Source organism: Acyrthosiphon pisum, chromosome A2 (assembly GCF_005508785.2).
Source record: "Acyrthosiphon pisum isolate AL4f chromosome A2, pea_aphid_22Mar2018_4r6ur, whole genome shotgun sequence".
Lineage (NCBI taxonomy): Eukaryota > Metazoa > Arthropoda > Insecta > Hemiptera > Aphididae > Acyrthosiphon > Acyrthosiphon pisum.
In genome coordinates, this window is record NC_042495.1 from 31,035,568 (window position 1) to 31,053,358 (window position 17,791).

At 27.5% G+C, this 17,791-nt stretch overlaps 1 protein-coding gene across 1 annotated transcript in view; it reads right to left on the minus strand.

Annotated features, from left to right (window-relative positions):
* Nucleotides 1-2,302, minus strand: part of ACYPI46154 (uncharacterized LOC100570519) — a gene marked incomplete at its 5' end in the record, with an annotated part of 13,836 nt that extends 11,534 nt beyond the window's left edge. The window contains 2 exon segments of the mRNA NM_001293468.1: nt 2,273-2,288; nt 2,291-2,302. Coding sequence (NP_001280397.1) covers nt 2,273-2,288; nt 2,291-2,302 — 28 coding nt within the window.
* Between the last annotated feature and the right edge of the window lie 15,489 nt (nt 2,303-17,791).

The following is a 17,791-nucleotide window of genomic DNA, read 5'->3' on the forward strand; positions in this document are numbered from 1 at the left end:
AGACATTAAAAAAAAAACAAATAAATCAATAAATTCATATTACATTATGATCTTTATTTTATATTCATTATTATTATAAGTACATATAAATCATTTTTATGGAGTTCAGTTATATAATAGTATAATTTATTTATTAGTTTAACATGCCTATATAAATTAATAAGTACGATATTCATAATATGAATATTATGAAGCTGTATGTTTATCTAAAAAATAAAATAAAATAACAGTTGATTTAATTTAGTTTTTTTAATTATGGACTAATAAATACAAAATATTATAGTAGCAATTGATAGTTTACTTGCGTATATATAAGGTACCTTCAATAGACTTTCTTCTAAATTCCAATTCTTCTGACTAATTTCAAAGACTTCCAAGAAAATTAAAAGACTTCCCCTAAAATGTCAAGACCTCCCACTACAATATAATACACATTCTCCTATATATCATATATTCCGCCTAAATTCAATGACTTCCGTCTATAATACAAGACTTCTCACTATATTCATAGACTTTCTCTTAAATTTCAATAGTTATGACTAAATTCAAAGACTGTCGTCTATATTACAAGACGTCCCCTTAAATTACAAGACTCGAAACTAAACGAACACGTTTATTGCGTATGTCTTTTTGCAGTTTTCACGCTGTGCGTATGATAAAAGTAAAAAAAAAAATATAAAGTAACTGCTCATAACGACGTACGTAGGTATATTTAAAAACATACGTTTAATCAACGCTAAATAATAAAAAAATGACATTCAGCCACGTGTAGGGAATTTTAAACAATTTCTTTTAAATGTAAGATTTCCCACTAAACTAACAGTATTATAATTATTATTATTATTATTATTATTATTATTATTATTCCCTTTAATTTCTTCGTATTCTGAGTTCTGACTAAATCCAAAGACTTTCAAATAACTTAAAAATTTCTCACTACATTCATAACTATAGGTACTGCGTATGACTTGTATGTATTATAACTAGGTTAACAATTATAACTTTTTATTGCTTAAAGAATATACGCAACTAAATTCAATAGGTAGGTAAGTACATGAGTTTTGATAATTTTACATTCTATTAAAATGTTCTTTTAGGAAAAATATGAAATTCTTAAGCAATCAAATCTCCCGCCGCAGTAAAATAGGTTGTATATCTCTTTTCACAATTTTTTTTTCAAGTTTTCATAACTGTGTTTTTGTAGTTCCCGCGAAACTGATTGTAGCATAAAACAATCAAAGAAGTTCTACACAGCAAAATTCAGTCTCTACCGTTTTCCCGGGAACTACACACAAATAGTTATGACAACTTGAAAAAAAAAATTGTGAAAACAGAGATACGACCTTCTTCGCTGTGGCGGGCGAAATGTACCACTAATATTTTCATTATTTTTTTTTCTAGAATTTCACAATATTTTGTTTATTATATAGGATATTCTATAAATTTGAATAAAATTTAAAACTATTTTTCTACACAATATTACCAATAAAAATTAATTAGACATTTCATGTTTTTATGTAATAATATACAAAATGATGTAACTTACAAGGTGCTATGTATCACTACAAAATTACAAAAATTTAAATTAATTTAATTGAAATAGGTACATGTTCTAATCATAAAAACTGGGAATCAAAAATTGATAAACTCTCACAAGAACTACTTTAATAGATCTTCAATAACTATATAAATAATAAATATATAAAGTTTAAGAGGAAGGCCAGACAAAAAAAAAAGTTCTAAAATTAATTTATTCAAAAATAAAGATTGATATTTAAACAAATTCTGAAAAATAAACTAGGTACTTGACTTCAATAAATGTATCCACCATTAAAATTGTTCTTACAGTAAGATAAAACAAGATTGGCTATTTTTAATTGAAAAAAAAAAGTATAAATCAAAATGTTATACTATACGTGTAACGCAAGTGACTATAAATTATATAATATATAAAAAAATAAAAATAAAAATAATGATTAGAACAATAGTTATCTTATCTGTCAGATCTCCCTGTTACACATCCTGTGTATTATATAGTACACATTCGTAACCATTGTGACGGGAGGTATTAAGGCCGATCGTCCCGGTGGGGTGACCCCCTATTGCCATATAAGCGGGACTGGATGCTTCTCGCCTTGAGTGGCGCAGTCTCGTCCCTCCCATAGTACACAGTCAAATTGATCATAATTTATATATTTATCAACTCCTTGGTTAATATTTGGTACCTAGGTAGTTTATATTATTAAAGTAATATTTACCTTTTTTGTACTACTATTTTTTATTTATTCACTTAAAACTTCTTCTATAATATGAAAATACGTAATTAATTATTATAATCTAAAACTAAAATATTTCTTACTAGTACTTACCTATATAAATATGCTGCAAGCATTACAATACTTTGACACTGATTTTAACAAATCTTTGAAAAAATAAAGAAATAACAGTTTAATTGGATACAATTGTTTATTTTTAGTTGAATATTATTATAGTACCAACCAAATAATAGTTTAAGAATATAAGAGTATATTATTATAATTTATAATTTAATAATAATGTATTATTTTGTAACTTGTGAGATTTATATTTTATGGGTTTGTAGCCAGTTTAATAATTATCTACCTTGAGGATCGACACCATTATACGTCGCATAATTATCAGCAAACACCTGCAGTGGATCTGAAATTATATGAATTAGGTTCATGTTAATGTTTATTGTTAGGTACTTTATAAATGCTACATTTTATATTTGCATAGACACCTGCATTATACGCAGTAATAATTAAAAGGCATTAAACAGTCAATAATTATTATTATATAATATCGTTGACAAAAACTACTTACAATTCGCTATTAACTTCAGAGCTAATATATCATATAACATAAGATTTTAGTATACACTAGGTCATATAAACATATATAATAAAAGTGTATGTAGGTATAAAATAAAACAACAGGAAGGAACATGAAAGGTGAGCGGTGCTTGTAACATTATCTTTATGATGATTTGTAATATTTTAATTATAATATTATGAGATGTATTGAAAATCTATGTGTCATATTAATCACACGACGTAGGATGAAAACGGCACACTAATATTAACTACCTACACATTAGGTACAGCCACAGATGATAATTTTGGTGTAAAATGAGTTTTTTACAACTACTTGTTAATTACATAATTTCTCCTTCTACTATTGTTAGTACGTGTGATCGTTATATTATTGAGAAAGTATACAAAAAGACTATAATATATTATACACCATCTCATACTGAATTCATTCCCTCTTCCCTGATGCTGAATTATAATAATATAATATATACATTTATTATCAAATAATATGTTATAGCCGGTAAGCAGTCATGTAAACTTACCCAATGCATTCAGCTTTGTTTTTAACTCATCTTCCGGAAGCTGAACGAATTGATTGACCATAAAAGTATATATTTTTATATAATATATAAAAACAGTAACAAAGTGAAATATTATTTACTGTTTGTATATTTCAATATAATCAACTACAAATAATTGTAATAATTACAACATAAAAATCATATAATATTATTTTAAGTATTAATTAGGCATGATGCAATGTAGTAGGTTAGTAGTAGGACCCTCAGTTTCTCCTCGAATTTAAACTATGAATCATTTCTGTATAAGCTAGGTTTTTATTCTACACTATAAACCAATAAATACTATCAGCAATACAGTGGATTGAGATCAGCTATGGGTGTACAAAAATACACAAAAATGTTGTAAAAACTGAAATTTATAAATACTATAATATCGTCAAAAGTTATAACTTTAAAAAAAAGCTCCGTTCGTTATCTTGAGAAGATGTTCAGACGTGTTATTATTTTTACAGCGTTAAAATCAAACCGTCTAAAGTCTCACAATCTTGTCACAGCGGAGGGTCTAAAATATTTTTGATTGATTGACTGGAACCACCTTAATCATCTATATTACTAATAAACTGGGTAAACTTACATCATAATACTAATGACATAAATTATAATATTTCTACTTTTTATTCTATTATTAACTCTATTGTATATAAATATGTCCCTACGTATAAAAAACATAGCTCATCATATCCTATTTGGTTTAGTTACAAACTTACATTTTTAATAAGAGCAAAAAAAAAAAAAGATGGGTAAGTGGATGTCACTCAGCTGTACAGTAGGTTACAAGTAGGTCACTGTATAACGGATAGTATTAAATTTGAATTCAATGATATAATATTACTGTATAAGAAAAACGATTCTGAGCGGAGACGGTTTGTCAGTCTAGGTATTAGACATACCTATTATATAGGTATACTTATCTATAGTATTAAAAAAAAAATTGACCCTTAATAGGTATCAATAATAAATTCCAAATTAATCACATCACAATATCCATTAGGTAACGCGTTATACATCAACAACAAACCATGGTACTATCATAGATATATAATAGTATACGTTAGACGTTTCAAGTACCCACAAATAATATTATACAATCACAACAAAATAACTAAAATAGTTATTCTAGGTTTTTTAATATGTAATTTCGTCCAAATTTGAACTTAAAATGACTATAAAAATAAACTGTGCTTATGTATTTCTTAGAATTTTTGGTAACAAAATTAAATATTTACATGGAAACTTGTTTTAAATTTTCAATCCTTAGATATAAAAGTTGACAATTTTATAAATTTTTAACTACAAAATAATTATTAAATCTTAAATTTGATAAATTTTGTCAAAATTCGATCTTTAAATGCTTATAAAAAAAAATTGTGCCTATGTATTTTTAAAATTTTTCAACTGCTATTGTAACAATATATCAGGAACCTTGCATTAAATTTTTACGCTTTGTTGTAAAAATATGAATTTCAAACGATCATAAAAATTTAAATTTACATTCTTATAGATATTTTTTGTTTGATAAAGGTAGATAATCTTATAAGGAAACTTGTATTACATTTAAAAATCTTAGATTTAAAAGAAAATTTTTACGAATTCTTAACTCAAAATAATTTGCTAATTTTCGTGATTTTTCCATATTTTGTCAATTTTTGAACTTTAAATGCTTATAAAAAAAAACTGTGACCAAGGATTTTAGATTTTGAGTGAAACGATGAATGTATTGATTTTACAATGATGTGTGTTTTTTTTTTTATTTTTTATTTATTTTTTATTTTTCATACCTCTATGTCTATATCTCTATGGTCAGTCATCACCTTTTAAGACAGTAAAAGTGCTTGGATTTTCTTCAACAGTACCTTTTCTGATAGGAAAGGAATCTAGTTGGTACTTTGGGGGGGTCAAAAGTAAAATTTTTCCAATAGTTTTCAAAAGCGCCGTGAAAACCAAAAGAAAAATTCAGGAAAAACGGAAATTTTTACGCAAAATCTGTTTTCAAGAAAATTGATTTTGGTTTTTGGTGTAACATTAAAACGAATGACTGTGGATACATGACATTTTCACTGGTTGTTTATATTTCCATTTTCTATACATGATAATTTTTTCAAAATAATTTGATTTGTTTTGAGCTGTTTACGGACAATTTCAGTTTCCAATTTAATTAGTTTTTTTTCTATGAATGTCAATAAAACTTTATTTGTTGAGTAAAAATACTTGAACATTTAATACAAGGCTCCTACTATATTGTTACAATGAGATTTGAAAAATATTAAAAATCCTTTCACAGATTTTTTTTATTAACATTTAAAGTTCAAAAATTGACAAAATATGTAAAAATCACGAAAATTAGCAAATTATTTTGAGTTAAGAATTCGTAAAAATTTTTCTTTTTAGAACTAACATTTTAAAATGTAATACAAAATTCCTTATAGGTTAATCTACCTTTATCAAAAAAAAAAAATGTCTATAAGAAACTCAAATTAAATTTTTATGAGCGTTTGAAATTCATATTATTACAACATTTGATATTCACTCGATTACTTACGTAACAATTTTCTTATTTTATTGTAATTAAAAAACGAATGACTGTAGGAACTTGAGTATTTCACTGCATATTTATATTAGAATTTTCTATACACGATTAAAATTTGAAAATAACTTGACTCTTTTTGAGCTGTTTACGGACATTCTAAGTTTTCCATTTTTTTAGTTTTTTTTTTCTATACATATCAATAAAGTTTTATCTATTTGGCCAAAAAGTGTAAAAAATTAATACAAAGCTCCTGATACATTGTTACAATATCAGTTTAAAAATATTAAAAATACATGGGCACAATTTTTTTTTATAAGCATTTGAAGTTAAAATGTTGACAAAATTTATCAAATTTAAGATTCAATAATTATTTTTTAGTTAAAAATTTATAAAATTGTCAACTTTTATATCTAAGGATTGAAAATTTAAAACAAGTTTCCACGTAAATATTTAATTCTGTTACCAAAAATTCTAAGAAATACATAAGCACAGTTTATTTTTATAGTCATTTTAAGTTCAAATTTGGATGAAATTACATATTAAAAAACCTAGAATAACTATTTTAGTTATTTTGTTGTGATTGTATAATATTATTTGTGGGTACTTGAAACGTCTAACGTATACTATTATATATCTATGATAGTACCATGGTTTGTTGTTGATGTATAACACGTTACCTGATTGATATTGTGATATGATTAATTTGGAATTTATTATTAATACCTATTATAGGTCAACTTTTTTGTAATACTATTGATAAGTATACCTATAATAGGTATGCCTAATACCTAGACTGACATACCGTCTCCACTCTCAACCGTTTTTCTTATCCAGTGATATTATATCATTGAATTCAAATTTAATACTATCCATTATACAGTGACCCACTTTTAACCTACTGTACAGCAGAGTGACATACACTTACCCACCTTTTTTTAATATTTTTCATCTGCTTTTGAAACAATATACTAGGAGCATTTTATTAAAATTTTCAAGCTTTTTTAATCAACAAATAAAATTTTATTGATATTTTTAGAAAAAAAACTAAAAAAAATGAAAAGTGACAGTGTCCGTAAAGAGCTCAAAATAAGTCAAAATATTTTGAAAATGTTATGGTGTATATAAAATGCTAATATAAACATTCTGTCAAAGTTACACCAAAAACCAAATTCAATTTTGTGATAAATCATTTTGCGTAAAAATTCCCGTTTTTCCTTTATTTTTCTTTGGTTATTCTTGGCGCTTTTGAAAATTACTGGGAATTTTAAACTTTGACCTGCCCAATGCACCAACTATATTCACTTTCCAATCGAACGAGATACTGAAGTTGAAAATCGAAGCATTATTTCGACTACTTATCGTGTACAGAGACACAAAAAAAAAAATTAAAAAAAAAAAAAAAAACACGCATCATTGTAAAATCAATACATTCATCGTTCCACTCAGAATCTAAAAGCTAGACTTCAAATGCACTAATTCATCGATTGAATTTAGAAAATTCTCAAGCTTAATAAGTCAATGAAAAGTTACGAGGAAAAATGATTACACAAATTATTTATCTAGTGTTCAAAATTCAATAAAACTCAATCCTAAATATTTCTGGAAGTTTATAAATGATAAAAAACCTAATCATAACCTTTCAAACCTAATGATATACAATAATAATTAGGCTGAAGGTGGACAACCAATTTTAAATATTTTTCTAGTGTATATACCCAACCTTTACCTAATTCATCATTAAAACCAAATCCTATTAATACATAAATTCTATTTGTAATCTTCAAATCTCTCTTATGGATGTATTCAATGAACTTAATAATATATATTACAATTTATGCTCAGGCCCAGACAATTTATCCTCAAAATTTCTTTTTGAATGTCGTTTTATATTATCATATCCACTTCATATTTTATTTAATCAATCATTAATCGCTGGAGTTTTTCCTATATCCTGGAAATTTGTCTTTATTTCTCCTATATTTAAGAAAGGCGACGGATCATCTGTTAAGAATAACCGACCAATTTCAAAAATATCTATTATTCCTAAATTATTTGCAAAAATTATTAATTCGAAATTATTTCCTATATTTAATATATCCTTATCGACGAACAACATGGTTTTCGTCCTAAACGATCAACAGTCACAAACTTAGCTATATTCAAACAAGATAGGTACTATAGATTCTTTTTCCTCTAAAGCACAAACAGATGTCATCTATACAGATTTCAATAAGGCATTTGACAGAATTGACCATAATTTATTGATTCTAAAATTAAAAACATTTTATGGCATTAATGATCCTCTCCTATCATGGTTCGCAACTTTTCTATCTGAAAGACAACAAATCATCAAATATAATAATTTCCTATCAACGGCAATTCATGTTTCCTCTGGGGTACCTCAAGGAAATCATATTACTCCTTTATTATTTTTATTATTCATTAATTATATTTCTTCAATTTTAAATCACTCCAAAGTATTGCTTCTTGCTGACGACGCTAAAATGTATAAAACAATTAGATATATGAATGATAGTTTAGAATTACAATCCGACTTGGATAACTTTTGTAATTGGTGTTCAGATAATGGCATGGAACTCAATTTAAATAAATGTTCTGTAATTACCATTTCACATAAAAAAAGTCAATTCATTCTTTAACTATAATTTAAATAATTGCCCCACACAACGTGTTTCATTAGTCAATGATTTAGGTATCTTATTTGATACCAAATTAAAATTTAATGACCATATTCACAAAATAAAAAACAAAGCATCTTCAAAACTAGGTTTCCTTAAACACTGCTGCTCAAAATTTAATAATCCATTTGCTTTAAAAAATATTTATTTCTCTTTTGTTTGATCCCAATTAGAGTATGCTCCCCTCATCTGGTCTCCCAATTCTATACAACTTACTCAAAATCTCGAATCTATTCAAAACTCTTTCTTACGATTCCTTTCTTTCAAATGTAGAATAGAAAAACAACCTCACACTGGTTATGATGGAGTTTTAGGATTTTTTGATATGACTCCCCTAAAAAACCGTAGAAACTATTTGAATTTAAATTTTTTATTCAAACTACTTAATTAAGAAATTGATTGCAGATCTTTATTAGAGAATCTAAATTTTAATACCAACCCAAAAAACACGAGAAATAATAATTTATTTTTCTTACGAAACATAAAAACAAATTATTCCCTAAATTCACCATCAAATATGGTAATGTCATCAGGTAATTTTGCCAATTTAAATTTATTTCATTGTAGTAATAATGATATTAAACAGATATATGGTTTAATTTAAATTTTCATAATATTACCAATCTTTATACTACGAGATTATTGTTATTGTTATATTATTATTAATTTTACTTTTTATTATATACAAATTGATTCTCACATACTGTAAAGGCTTTCTTTTCTCTATGAAATTATATTGTAACTGTTATATTTGTACATACTTTTTGTAAATGGAGTTTTGTTCTCCGTAAATAAATAAATAAATAATATTATAGAATCAATGACCACAGGACATGTTATTTATTATTAAAATATAACACTATTAATAACTAGACATGTATACTTACTGAAGTTAATTTTAAGATTATAAAAATTTTCAGGAAATTGAAACACAGGATCTAAAAAAATATAAATTGTATTATAATATATAAATCTCAGTTTATTATTGTTTTTATACTTCAATATAATCCACTTCAAATACTTGTGGACCTACGTAATTACAACATATAAATATATAATCATATTCAAATTATTAATTTGGTACAATGCAAGTGTTAGTGTACCTAGCTTTGTGAAATAAAACAACAGCATGTCACAGATTTAGCAATAAATTGGTATCTTTTTTAATGTGGTTTAAGCTCATTAAACTTTTCTTACATCTCTAAAAATAATCTCTGATATTTTTGCCTTATTCAATGGAGTTGTTTTTGAGTATTTAAGCTATACACATACATAATATGGTTTTAAGGTAAAGTATATTTATTCGGGGGCGTAAGCTGGATAATTCTATGCATGCTTGTACACGATCTACCCGAGTAACCAATAACAACCATTTATATCCAATAAAGAAATGATATACATTTTTAGTTTGACTATTGTCTATTATAATCTGCATCCAATTGCAACAATTTAAACAAAAAAAAATGTTTCAATTTCCACAATGAATCTCAAGATCCCTGTTTGCCAATCTCTTTTAAATAAGAATATCAGAAGATTCTTATTGCACATCTAAATCATTAGATTAACCACTATTTCAAAATTTAATTGTATGAGCTTCATACAACTTCTAAGTTCATACGTTTTGTATTTTTTAAGATGTAGCATTTAGTATTTATTACATTATTACAAGTATCATGCCAAGATTAATTTCAGTACGACGATTTCACACTCCCCAATTTATGAAATGTCATAATATATCAATTATCATAGTAACTACCTACTTGATAGGAAATAGGTATGAATTTCAATGTAACAATTTACGGATAGCACTACGTATGTATCCTTAATACATATTTGATAATATGATTATTGATAAGTGCGTATTTTTATTTGTTCCTATTACCTATTGTAATATAATTTATCGTTTATATGTAAGCACATTATACATTATACAAATTTAAATATAACACTAGGTGAAAGTAACTTGTAACTTATACTTACTTCTATCACTTATTGCATGTGTACCGTCATGATGAGTAATGATATGGATTTCATGATTAATATCTGTGTAATAAATAATATTTAAACTTGAAATAAAACATGAGACAACTAATGACAACGGACCATATTATGGAATGTGGATGGTCCGATATACATATATACGTACGTATCAGGTATATGTATACATTATACGCACACCTCTTACATACACGCGACACATGAAACGCATAAATAATATTCTACACCTCCCAGATCAAACGTTTAGTAAAAACAACACAATCAATTATCAGCGGCGCCAGACGACACCGTATATTATAAAACCATGAATACATTCTTACGTATTTGTATACATAAATATTATATACTACAATACCCCTTCGATAATTTTCCGATCAAGATTTTCGGTGAAAACAAAACAATAAATTAGCATTGCTACCTTTATCGCATGACCAAAATAAGAAAGAATATCAATACTTTAATACCACGTATTAATCGATACATATCAGAAGAAGGGATTACACAGAAATCATATCATATAAGGACCCTTCAAAATCGATCCAACAACAGTATCTGTCAGAAGACGACCCATGCACGTCCACGCCAGTCAACATCACGGCACTCTCCTACTACTGTTCAAAAAGTGCTTATCACTATGCGTTTATGAGTATACACTATACAGTATATGTATATTGGATTATCTCAGCGTTTGTTATGACTATCTGAATTAGTCATCTCTCTATCAGACAAATTCACATTGTTAATTTTTTCCACTCACCTACCCATTAATCTTTTAAAATCATAAAGTTCTGTGACTATCATAATATCGTAATCCCGTTACATTATTATTACACAATTACATTTTGAACATGAATATAACAATAAGTGCTCATTAACTTAAATTGCATTCGGTCGGCAAATTGACCATATGTACTCTTGCTATGAATGTTAACATATTTAACACTTATTTTGGTACACAAGTGTTTATCACAATAAAATGCTCATTAACGTAAATTACATTAGGTTTTCGAATCAACTATATGTACTCTTGCTACGAATGTAAGAATCTTGAGAGCACATGGTAATTGTCACAATTATAAAAGAGTGTAAGGTATACGAAATTCTACAGATTATATAAACCAAGATACATATTTTGTCATCGTGATATCGACTGTCGAACACGACCCCGAATAATAACTAACCACTCGGGAGAACCAGCTGCAGCAATCTACGCGCAAGGTAAGTGTTTGGATATTTATACAATAAGCGTAGATAATTCAAACATCATTAGACAGATAGGTATAACACAGTAGTAGGACGATCTTATGCGGAAACTCTCAAACAACATAATTTTACACGACTCCCAGACACGTGCACACACACACACACACACACACACACACACACACACACACACATACACGTACAAATAAACCTACTGCGACACATTGCCCAGTATTGACGCCGTAGCAGGGATTATTGAAGTGTCATTTCTTGCAAGGACACAAGCAACCAGTCCGCCAGATGCATCCCTTGCCCATTGAAGCAGGTCATCAACCCCGCATAATCACCAGACATTACTTATCGCTCTGTTTCACCGTATTTAATATAATAATATACTCGTCTCATCTGAAATCACCACCTTCCCCTTTCCACCTATTTTTTCTCCTACTACAAATGGCCTTTCCGTTCATTTTTCTCCTACTACAGGACCATTATATTATTATTACACAATTATATTTAAAACACGAATATAACAATAAGCGCTCATTGACTTAAATTGCATTCGGTCGGCGAATTGACTATATGTACTTTACATATTTAAATCTGCCTCATAACTACATTCTTTCTCCTTCTACGATTGTAAGTACATGTGATCATTATATTAATGAGAAATACAGAAATAATGCATATGATTTTTCATAGTAAATAAGTTCCCTCTTCCCTGATGCAGACTTATACAAATATATATTAAATTAAATAAAATATAAAATTCTCTTCAAATAATCAAATGTAATAATATAACAATTCTAATAGTTACTATGTGTTTGCCTGTAGTTATGCATTTATATTAGAACAACCTAAGGATCGATTTACGTATTATAATCACTACCAACATAATATTTGATTATATGACTAATACGTATTTGTATTACCTGCCTATTTTAATATATTTAATCATCAACAATCAATTAATGTATTATAAAATATTTAAATATAACATTATAAATGACTACTATCTAATGTATACTTACATAAACTGCCTAATATTGCTTGATATGTTTTATTTCCCCCTATGAACATATACACTATATAACACAATACACATAGGTCAATCTCAGTTTGTTATTATTTTTATATTTCATTCTAATCAACTACACAAACTTATGAACGCAGTGGCAATATAAAAATATATATTATTCAGCCTGATACAACGAAGATTGACATTCAATTGTCGGTACCTAATTGATCGAATATCTAACCCAAATATCATGCTCGAATTATTATGTGTAAATATCACAATGGCTTTTATATTTCTAGAAAAGTCGATGACATGATTAATCATGTTAAATCTCAAAAAAGAGCTATGAAAATTATATGTATGGTCAAAGGCATGGCTTAAATATACAAGGTTATTGCACATTGTCTATATTGTTATCAAACAAATATAAAATGGCAGCGTAAGGCTACAGTCCATATCTTAGTATATTTCATAGTATAGCCAATATAATTTATGTCATCCCGTTACGCTGCCATTTTAATTCCTTAATGTGATAAAATGATATAGTAATGATTTGTTCCTTTTCTTTTAACATGGGCCGTATATTTTGGCGTAAAACTGGAAAAAGTACGTTTTGATTTTCTAAAATATATTATTTTTATATATGGAAAAGGTTCATTTTGGGTTAACCAGTTATTTTGAATGGCAAATTTAACCAGGTAATAGAAAGTTTTGATCTTTTCTGACGACACCAATCTATGTATCGTTATTTTTTCCATAAGAATCGATACCTAACTCTATTTTGTCAATTTCGGCAATAGTACGTTTTGGACCACCCCTCATGTATGGACTGCTTGTTAAATAAAAAAAAACAAGAAGCGAACGTCAAGGATAATTGAATATTCTTCCTCTTTTGAACAAACCCTTCATAATTTTTATATTATTAATTTTGTGCATCGTCTTTGTATCGGGGGCAATAAGTGCAATCAATTGGACGAGTAATGGCTGTACCATACCATCACGGTGGACAGACACAACCAGCACTTACAGTTTTCTAACAATGTTGGTAATAACTAATTAGTGCTCTTTTCTTAGTTTAAAAAATGAACGTACCACTTGTTTGGTTTACAACTCCAAATTCTAACATTGACTCTATAAAAGTTTTGAATAACAGCAAATAAATCTTTGATTATAGTATTTTAGAAGCATAATGCTTTCCATTTCCAGAAATATTGTGTTTATGATCGACAATTAAATATTTCCTTTAATTGGAATTTTATTTAGATTATATTTCATGATTTTAATAATTTTATTATTATTATTAGTATTATAGTATTCATATTTACAAAACTTAACAAAGATTGCATTATTTAACATTGAGTTTTCAATTTCTATTTGCATTTCATTTTCTTGTAATTTATTAAAAGTTTTGATAGTTGTTTCCATTATTTTATTATTTATTATATTTTAAATTTTTAAATAATTTTTTTTTTCAATTTTTTTTTATACATTTTGCAATTAAATATGGTATTTCGATTTTTATTTTTTATATAACAATTCTATTAAAAAATGTTTTGGCGATTTTGCATTTCAGGTTTTTGAAAAATATTTTAATAATTATTGCGTTTCACGAATATGCAAAATATTTTTTAGGAATATTGCATTTCAGATTTTTGAAAAATATTTTAGGAAATATTGCATTTAAATGAAAGTGTGCTGAAGTGACCCCTATACTACTGTTGTTTGATCTTTTTCAAGGGATTTTAAGGGTGTTAAGGGTTCTGGTTAATTCGGTTGAAATTGAACTTTGAGGACGCAACACTCGCATGTTTTGTCTCCGTCTTACAAATGTACAACATGGCAAAATGTATTTAAAAATAAAATTAGTGCATTGAAGTCAATGCTAATCAATAGTTGTAGTAGATTACCACGGTTGAGATCATAAGACTAAATCCAATGAATATTATAATAGTATATGTATATCCAGCACTATATTATTATATTTTATTAGTATCAGCCGCCAAGCTAGGTTAGATTGACGTCGTAAAAGTAAACATGTATAATATAAGAAACTCTGGTAAAATAATAATATTTTACAATTCAGCTTGCCAATTCAAAAATACCTTTTTCAGGAGCCAATTCGAGGGTCTAATCCATATTTACCCGAAATTGGGAGCCTATTCAATGGTAGCTGTTTTTTTTTTTGCGTTATTGCCTATGTGTTTTTATGAATTTTATGATCTAAGTTGAATGGAATGTTAATTTCTATATAGAAAAAAATTAATTATATTTGATTTATAACATTCAAATACACTCATACTGGGAATATACTTCTTAAAGTTTATTAATTTTCTAATGTATAATAACATCATAAATTATAAGAAGCCACAGGGTTATGGTAGCAACGCATATACTCAATAATAAAGTTATATTAGTTATTTGGTGTCTTACACCATGTTGTTTTTGATATGCAAAGAGGAAATTAATTTTGATTAAAAAACTATACCTACCTAGCCATTTTACTTCAACAGGAAAACTATATTATTTAAGTCAATCCTGAAACTTATGACATTGTCTTATATATTTAAGTATATGTAAAGAAAACTGTGTCACTTATATATGGGTGTTTTCTTAAATTTGTATTTGCTGCTCTACCGACAAAGTCAACTAGATGTCACCATGGTCAGCTGTAACGTTTAAGCTGCCATATCAAGATTCTCAGTTACTTGTTATCATCAGGGCTAGGATTTATATGCAATAAAAAATTGTAAAATATGCATTTTATATAACAAAATATGCAAAAATATGCATTTAATTTTTTATAAGATAAACACTAAAATATAGTTACGAAAAAAAATGTTTATTTATTAAAATACATCAATGATAGGCTGTTTGTCTTAAAATAATATAATTTAGAAATAAAATGTATAATTCACATTAACTACGTGCGTGTTACATGAAATACAATTTATATTTGACAAAAAAACCAAATTTTACGAAATATACCATAAAACATGCATTTTTTACATTCTTATAATCGAAATATGCAATAATATTAATTTTATTCAATATATGCAATAATACGCATTTTATACAAAATATGCAAAAACATGCAAAATAAATTTACCACCATTTATCTCATCACGAGGTGATTCATGGACATTACTGACAAAATCAATAATCAAAATTAGCAAAAAAAACAAGCTGTAGCATATAAATCCTAGCCCTGGTTATCATTATGAACAATATTAATCAAACTTATAAAAATATATATAAAATAAAATGTTTAGTTGAATTTAATAACCATCTATTAGATATAAATAAACCACCTGAATAAAGACTTTAAATATAGTTTCTTTTGTTTTTATAGGTTACTAAATATTTTGTTAAGAAATATGTAATGTAATGTAAGAGTAAAAGTTGTACACATAATTAATAAAATTTTGGTTTTTATTGAGAAACACAAGTACATCTTATTTCATATATCCCAATAGAAAATATCAATGTATATTTTCTTCGACAAAAAAAATCCATATTATATTATATTACCTATTTTATATTTATTATCATTTTAAGTTCATCATAAAATTCTTATATAGTTAAGTTATATAATAATATTGAAGAATCACAAGATAGACTAAAATGTTTCTTAAATCGGCTCGAGAAAGCAACACTAAAAGTTGGACTTCATATTAATGAGGACAAAACGGAATATATGGTAGGTAGTAGGAAGACGAGATACCAATATACTATATCCAACTCTCAACACCAACAACCGACATTTCAAAAGATAAAAACAATTCAAGTACCTAGGGTCTATACTTTCAGAGAGAAATGAGATAGAAATAGAAATAGGGGCAAGAATTCAGTCAGGAAATAAAATATGCTTCTTTGGTCTTTAATTACTGGAAACAAAATCACTTTCAAAGGGTTAAAAAATACAATTATACATAATATTTGTATAGGGTAATCGATAATTGTGAAGGACCATTCGACTTTTTATTTAACTTATAGTAATTGTATCTACCGAAAAGATTGAAGGCGTCAAGGGTAGGCAACCAAAAATGCGTGCAAGATTAACGTTTCCAACGCAACAGTATGAAAACGCCTATTTTCAAGATATAGGCAATCCAACACACAGCCCAACGATGTGATGGGTGCAACAATGACGCGATAATGGACACGAAGGAACTGAAACGCACCGACACGCGAGGGAGTGAAGGATACACTTTATACAATGGGAAATAGGATTATGCAGTTTAAGTATAATATGGTGGGGGTCTCTCTGTGATCGAATCGGTATGGTGCAATGACCAAAGAGTTAACAACAATTAGATGTAATCTTACAACTAACTTATGCTACGGAAGTATGTTCGGTTGCCACGATATCCATTGAACGATCCAGAATGTGCACGCATCAATGACTGAGGTGGAGTTATATGTGGTTGGCCGATCCACAGCGTATCGCACCTGGACGACCTAGGCGGCCACTTACACAACGCACAATGGTTGCTGGTGGATTTACGCTAATCACGAATGATGCCAATAATGATGCAGATGATATTGCAATTATCACCGTACGCTCAATTCTTATTGACTATAGTCAGTTCGGACTATCTAACAGAGAGGTAGGTATTATAAACGGAACCAAATAAATAAGTGCTCACCGAATTGTGAACGATATATGATTTATTGGTAGTCGGTGTATAAATGATCTGCAGACTCAGTTTCCGCGAAACCAGAGAAAATTACAATGATGATTGTATCATCTTACTGATGACGACAATGATAAAAAATATAACGTGTATATAAAAATGAATACGAACGAAATAATGGATAGCTGCTTTATTAGCGAACGTATCCAGTACACACACCACAATGGTAGTAATACAGAATCATAATACGAACACTTTTTGGTTATGTTGACACACAACGTAAAAAACAAATAAAAT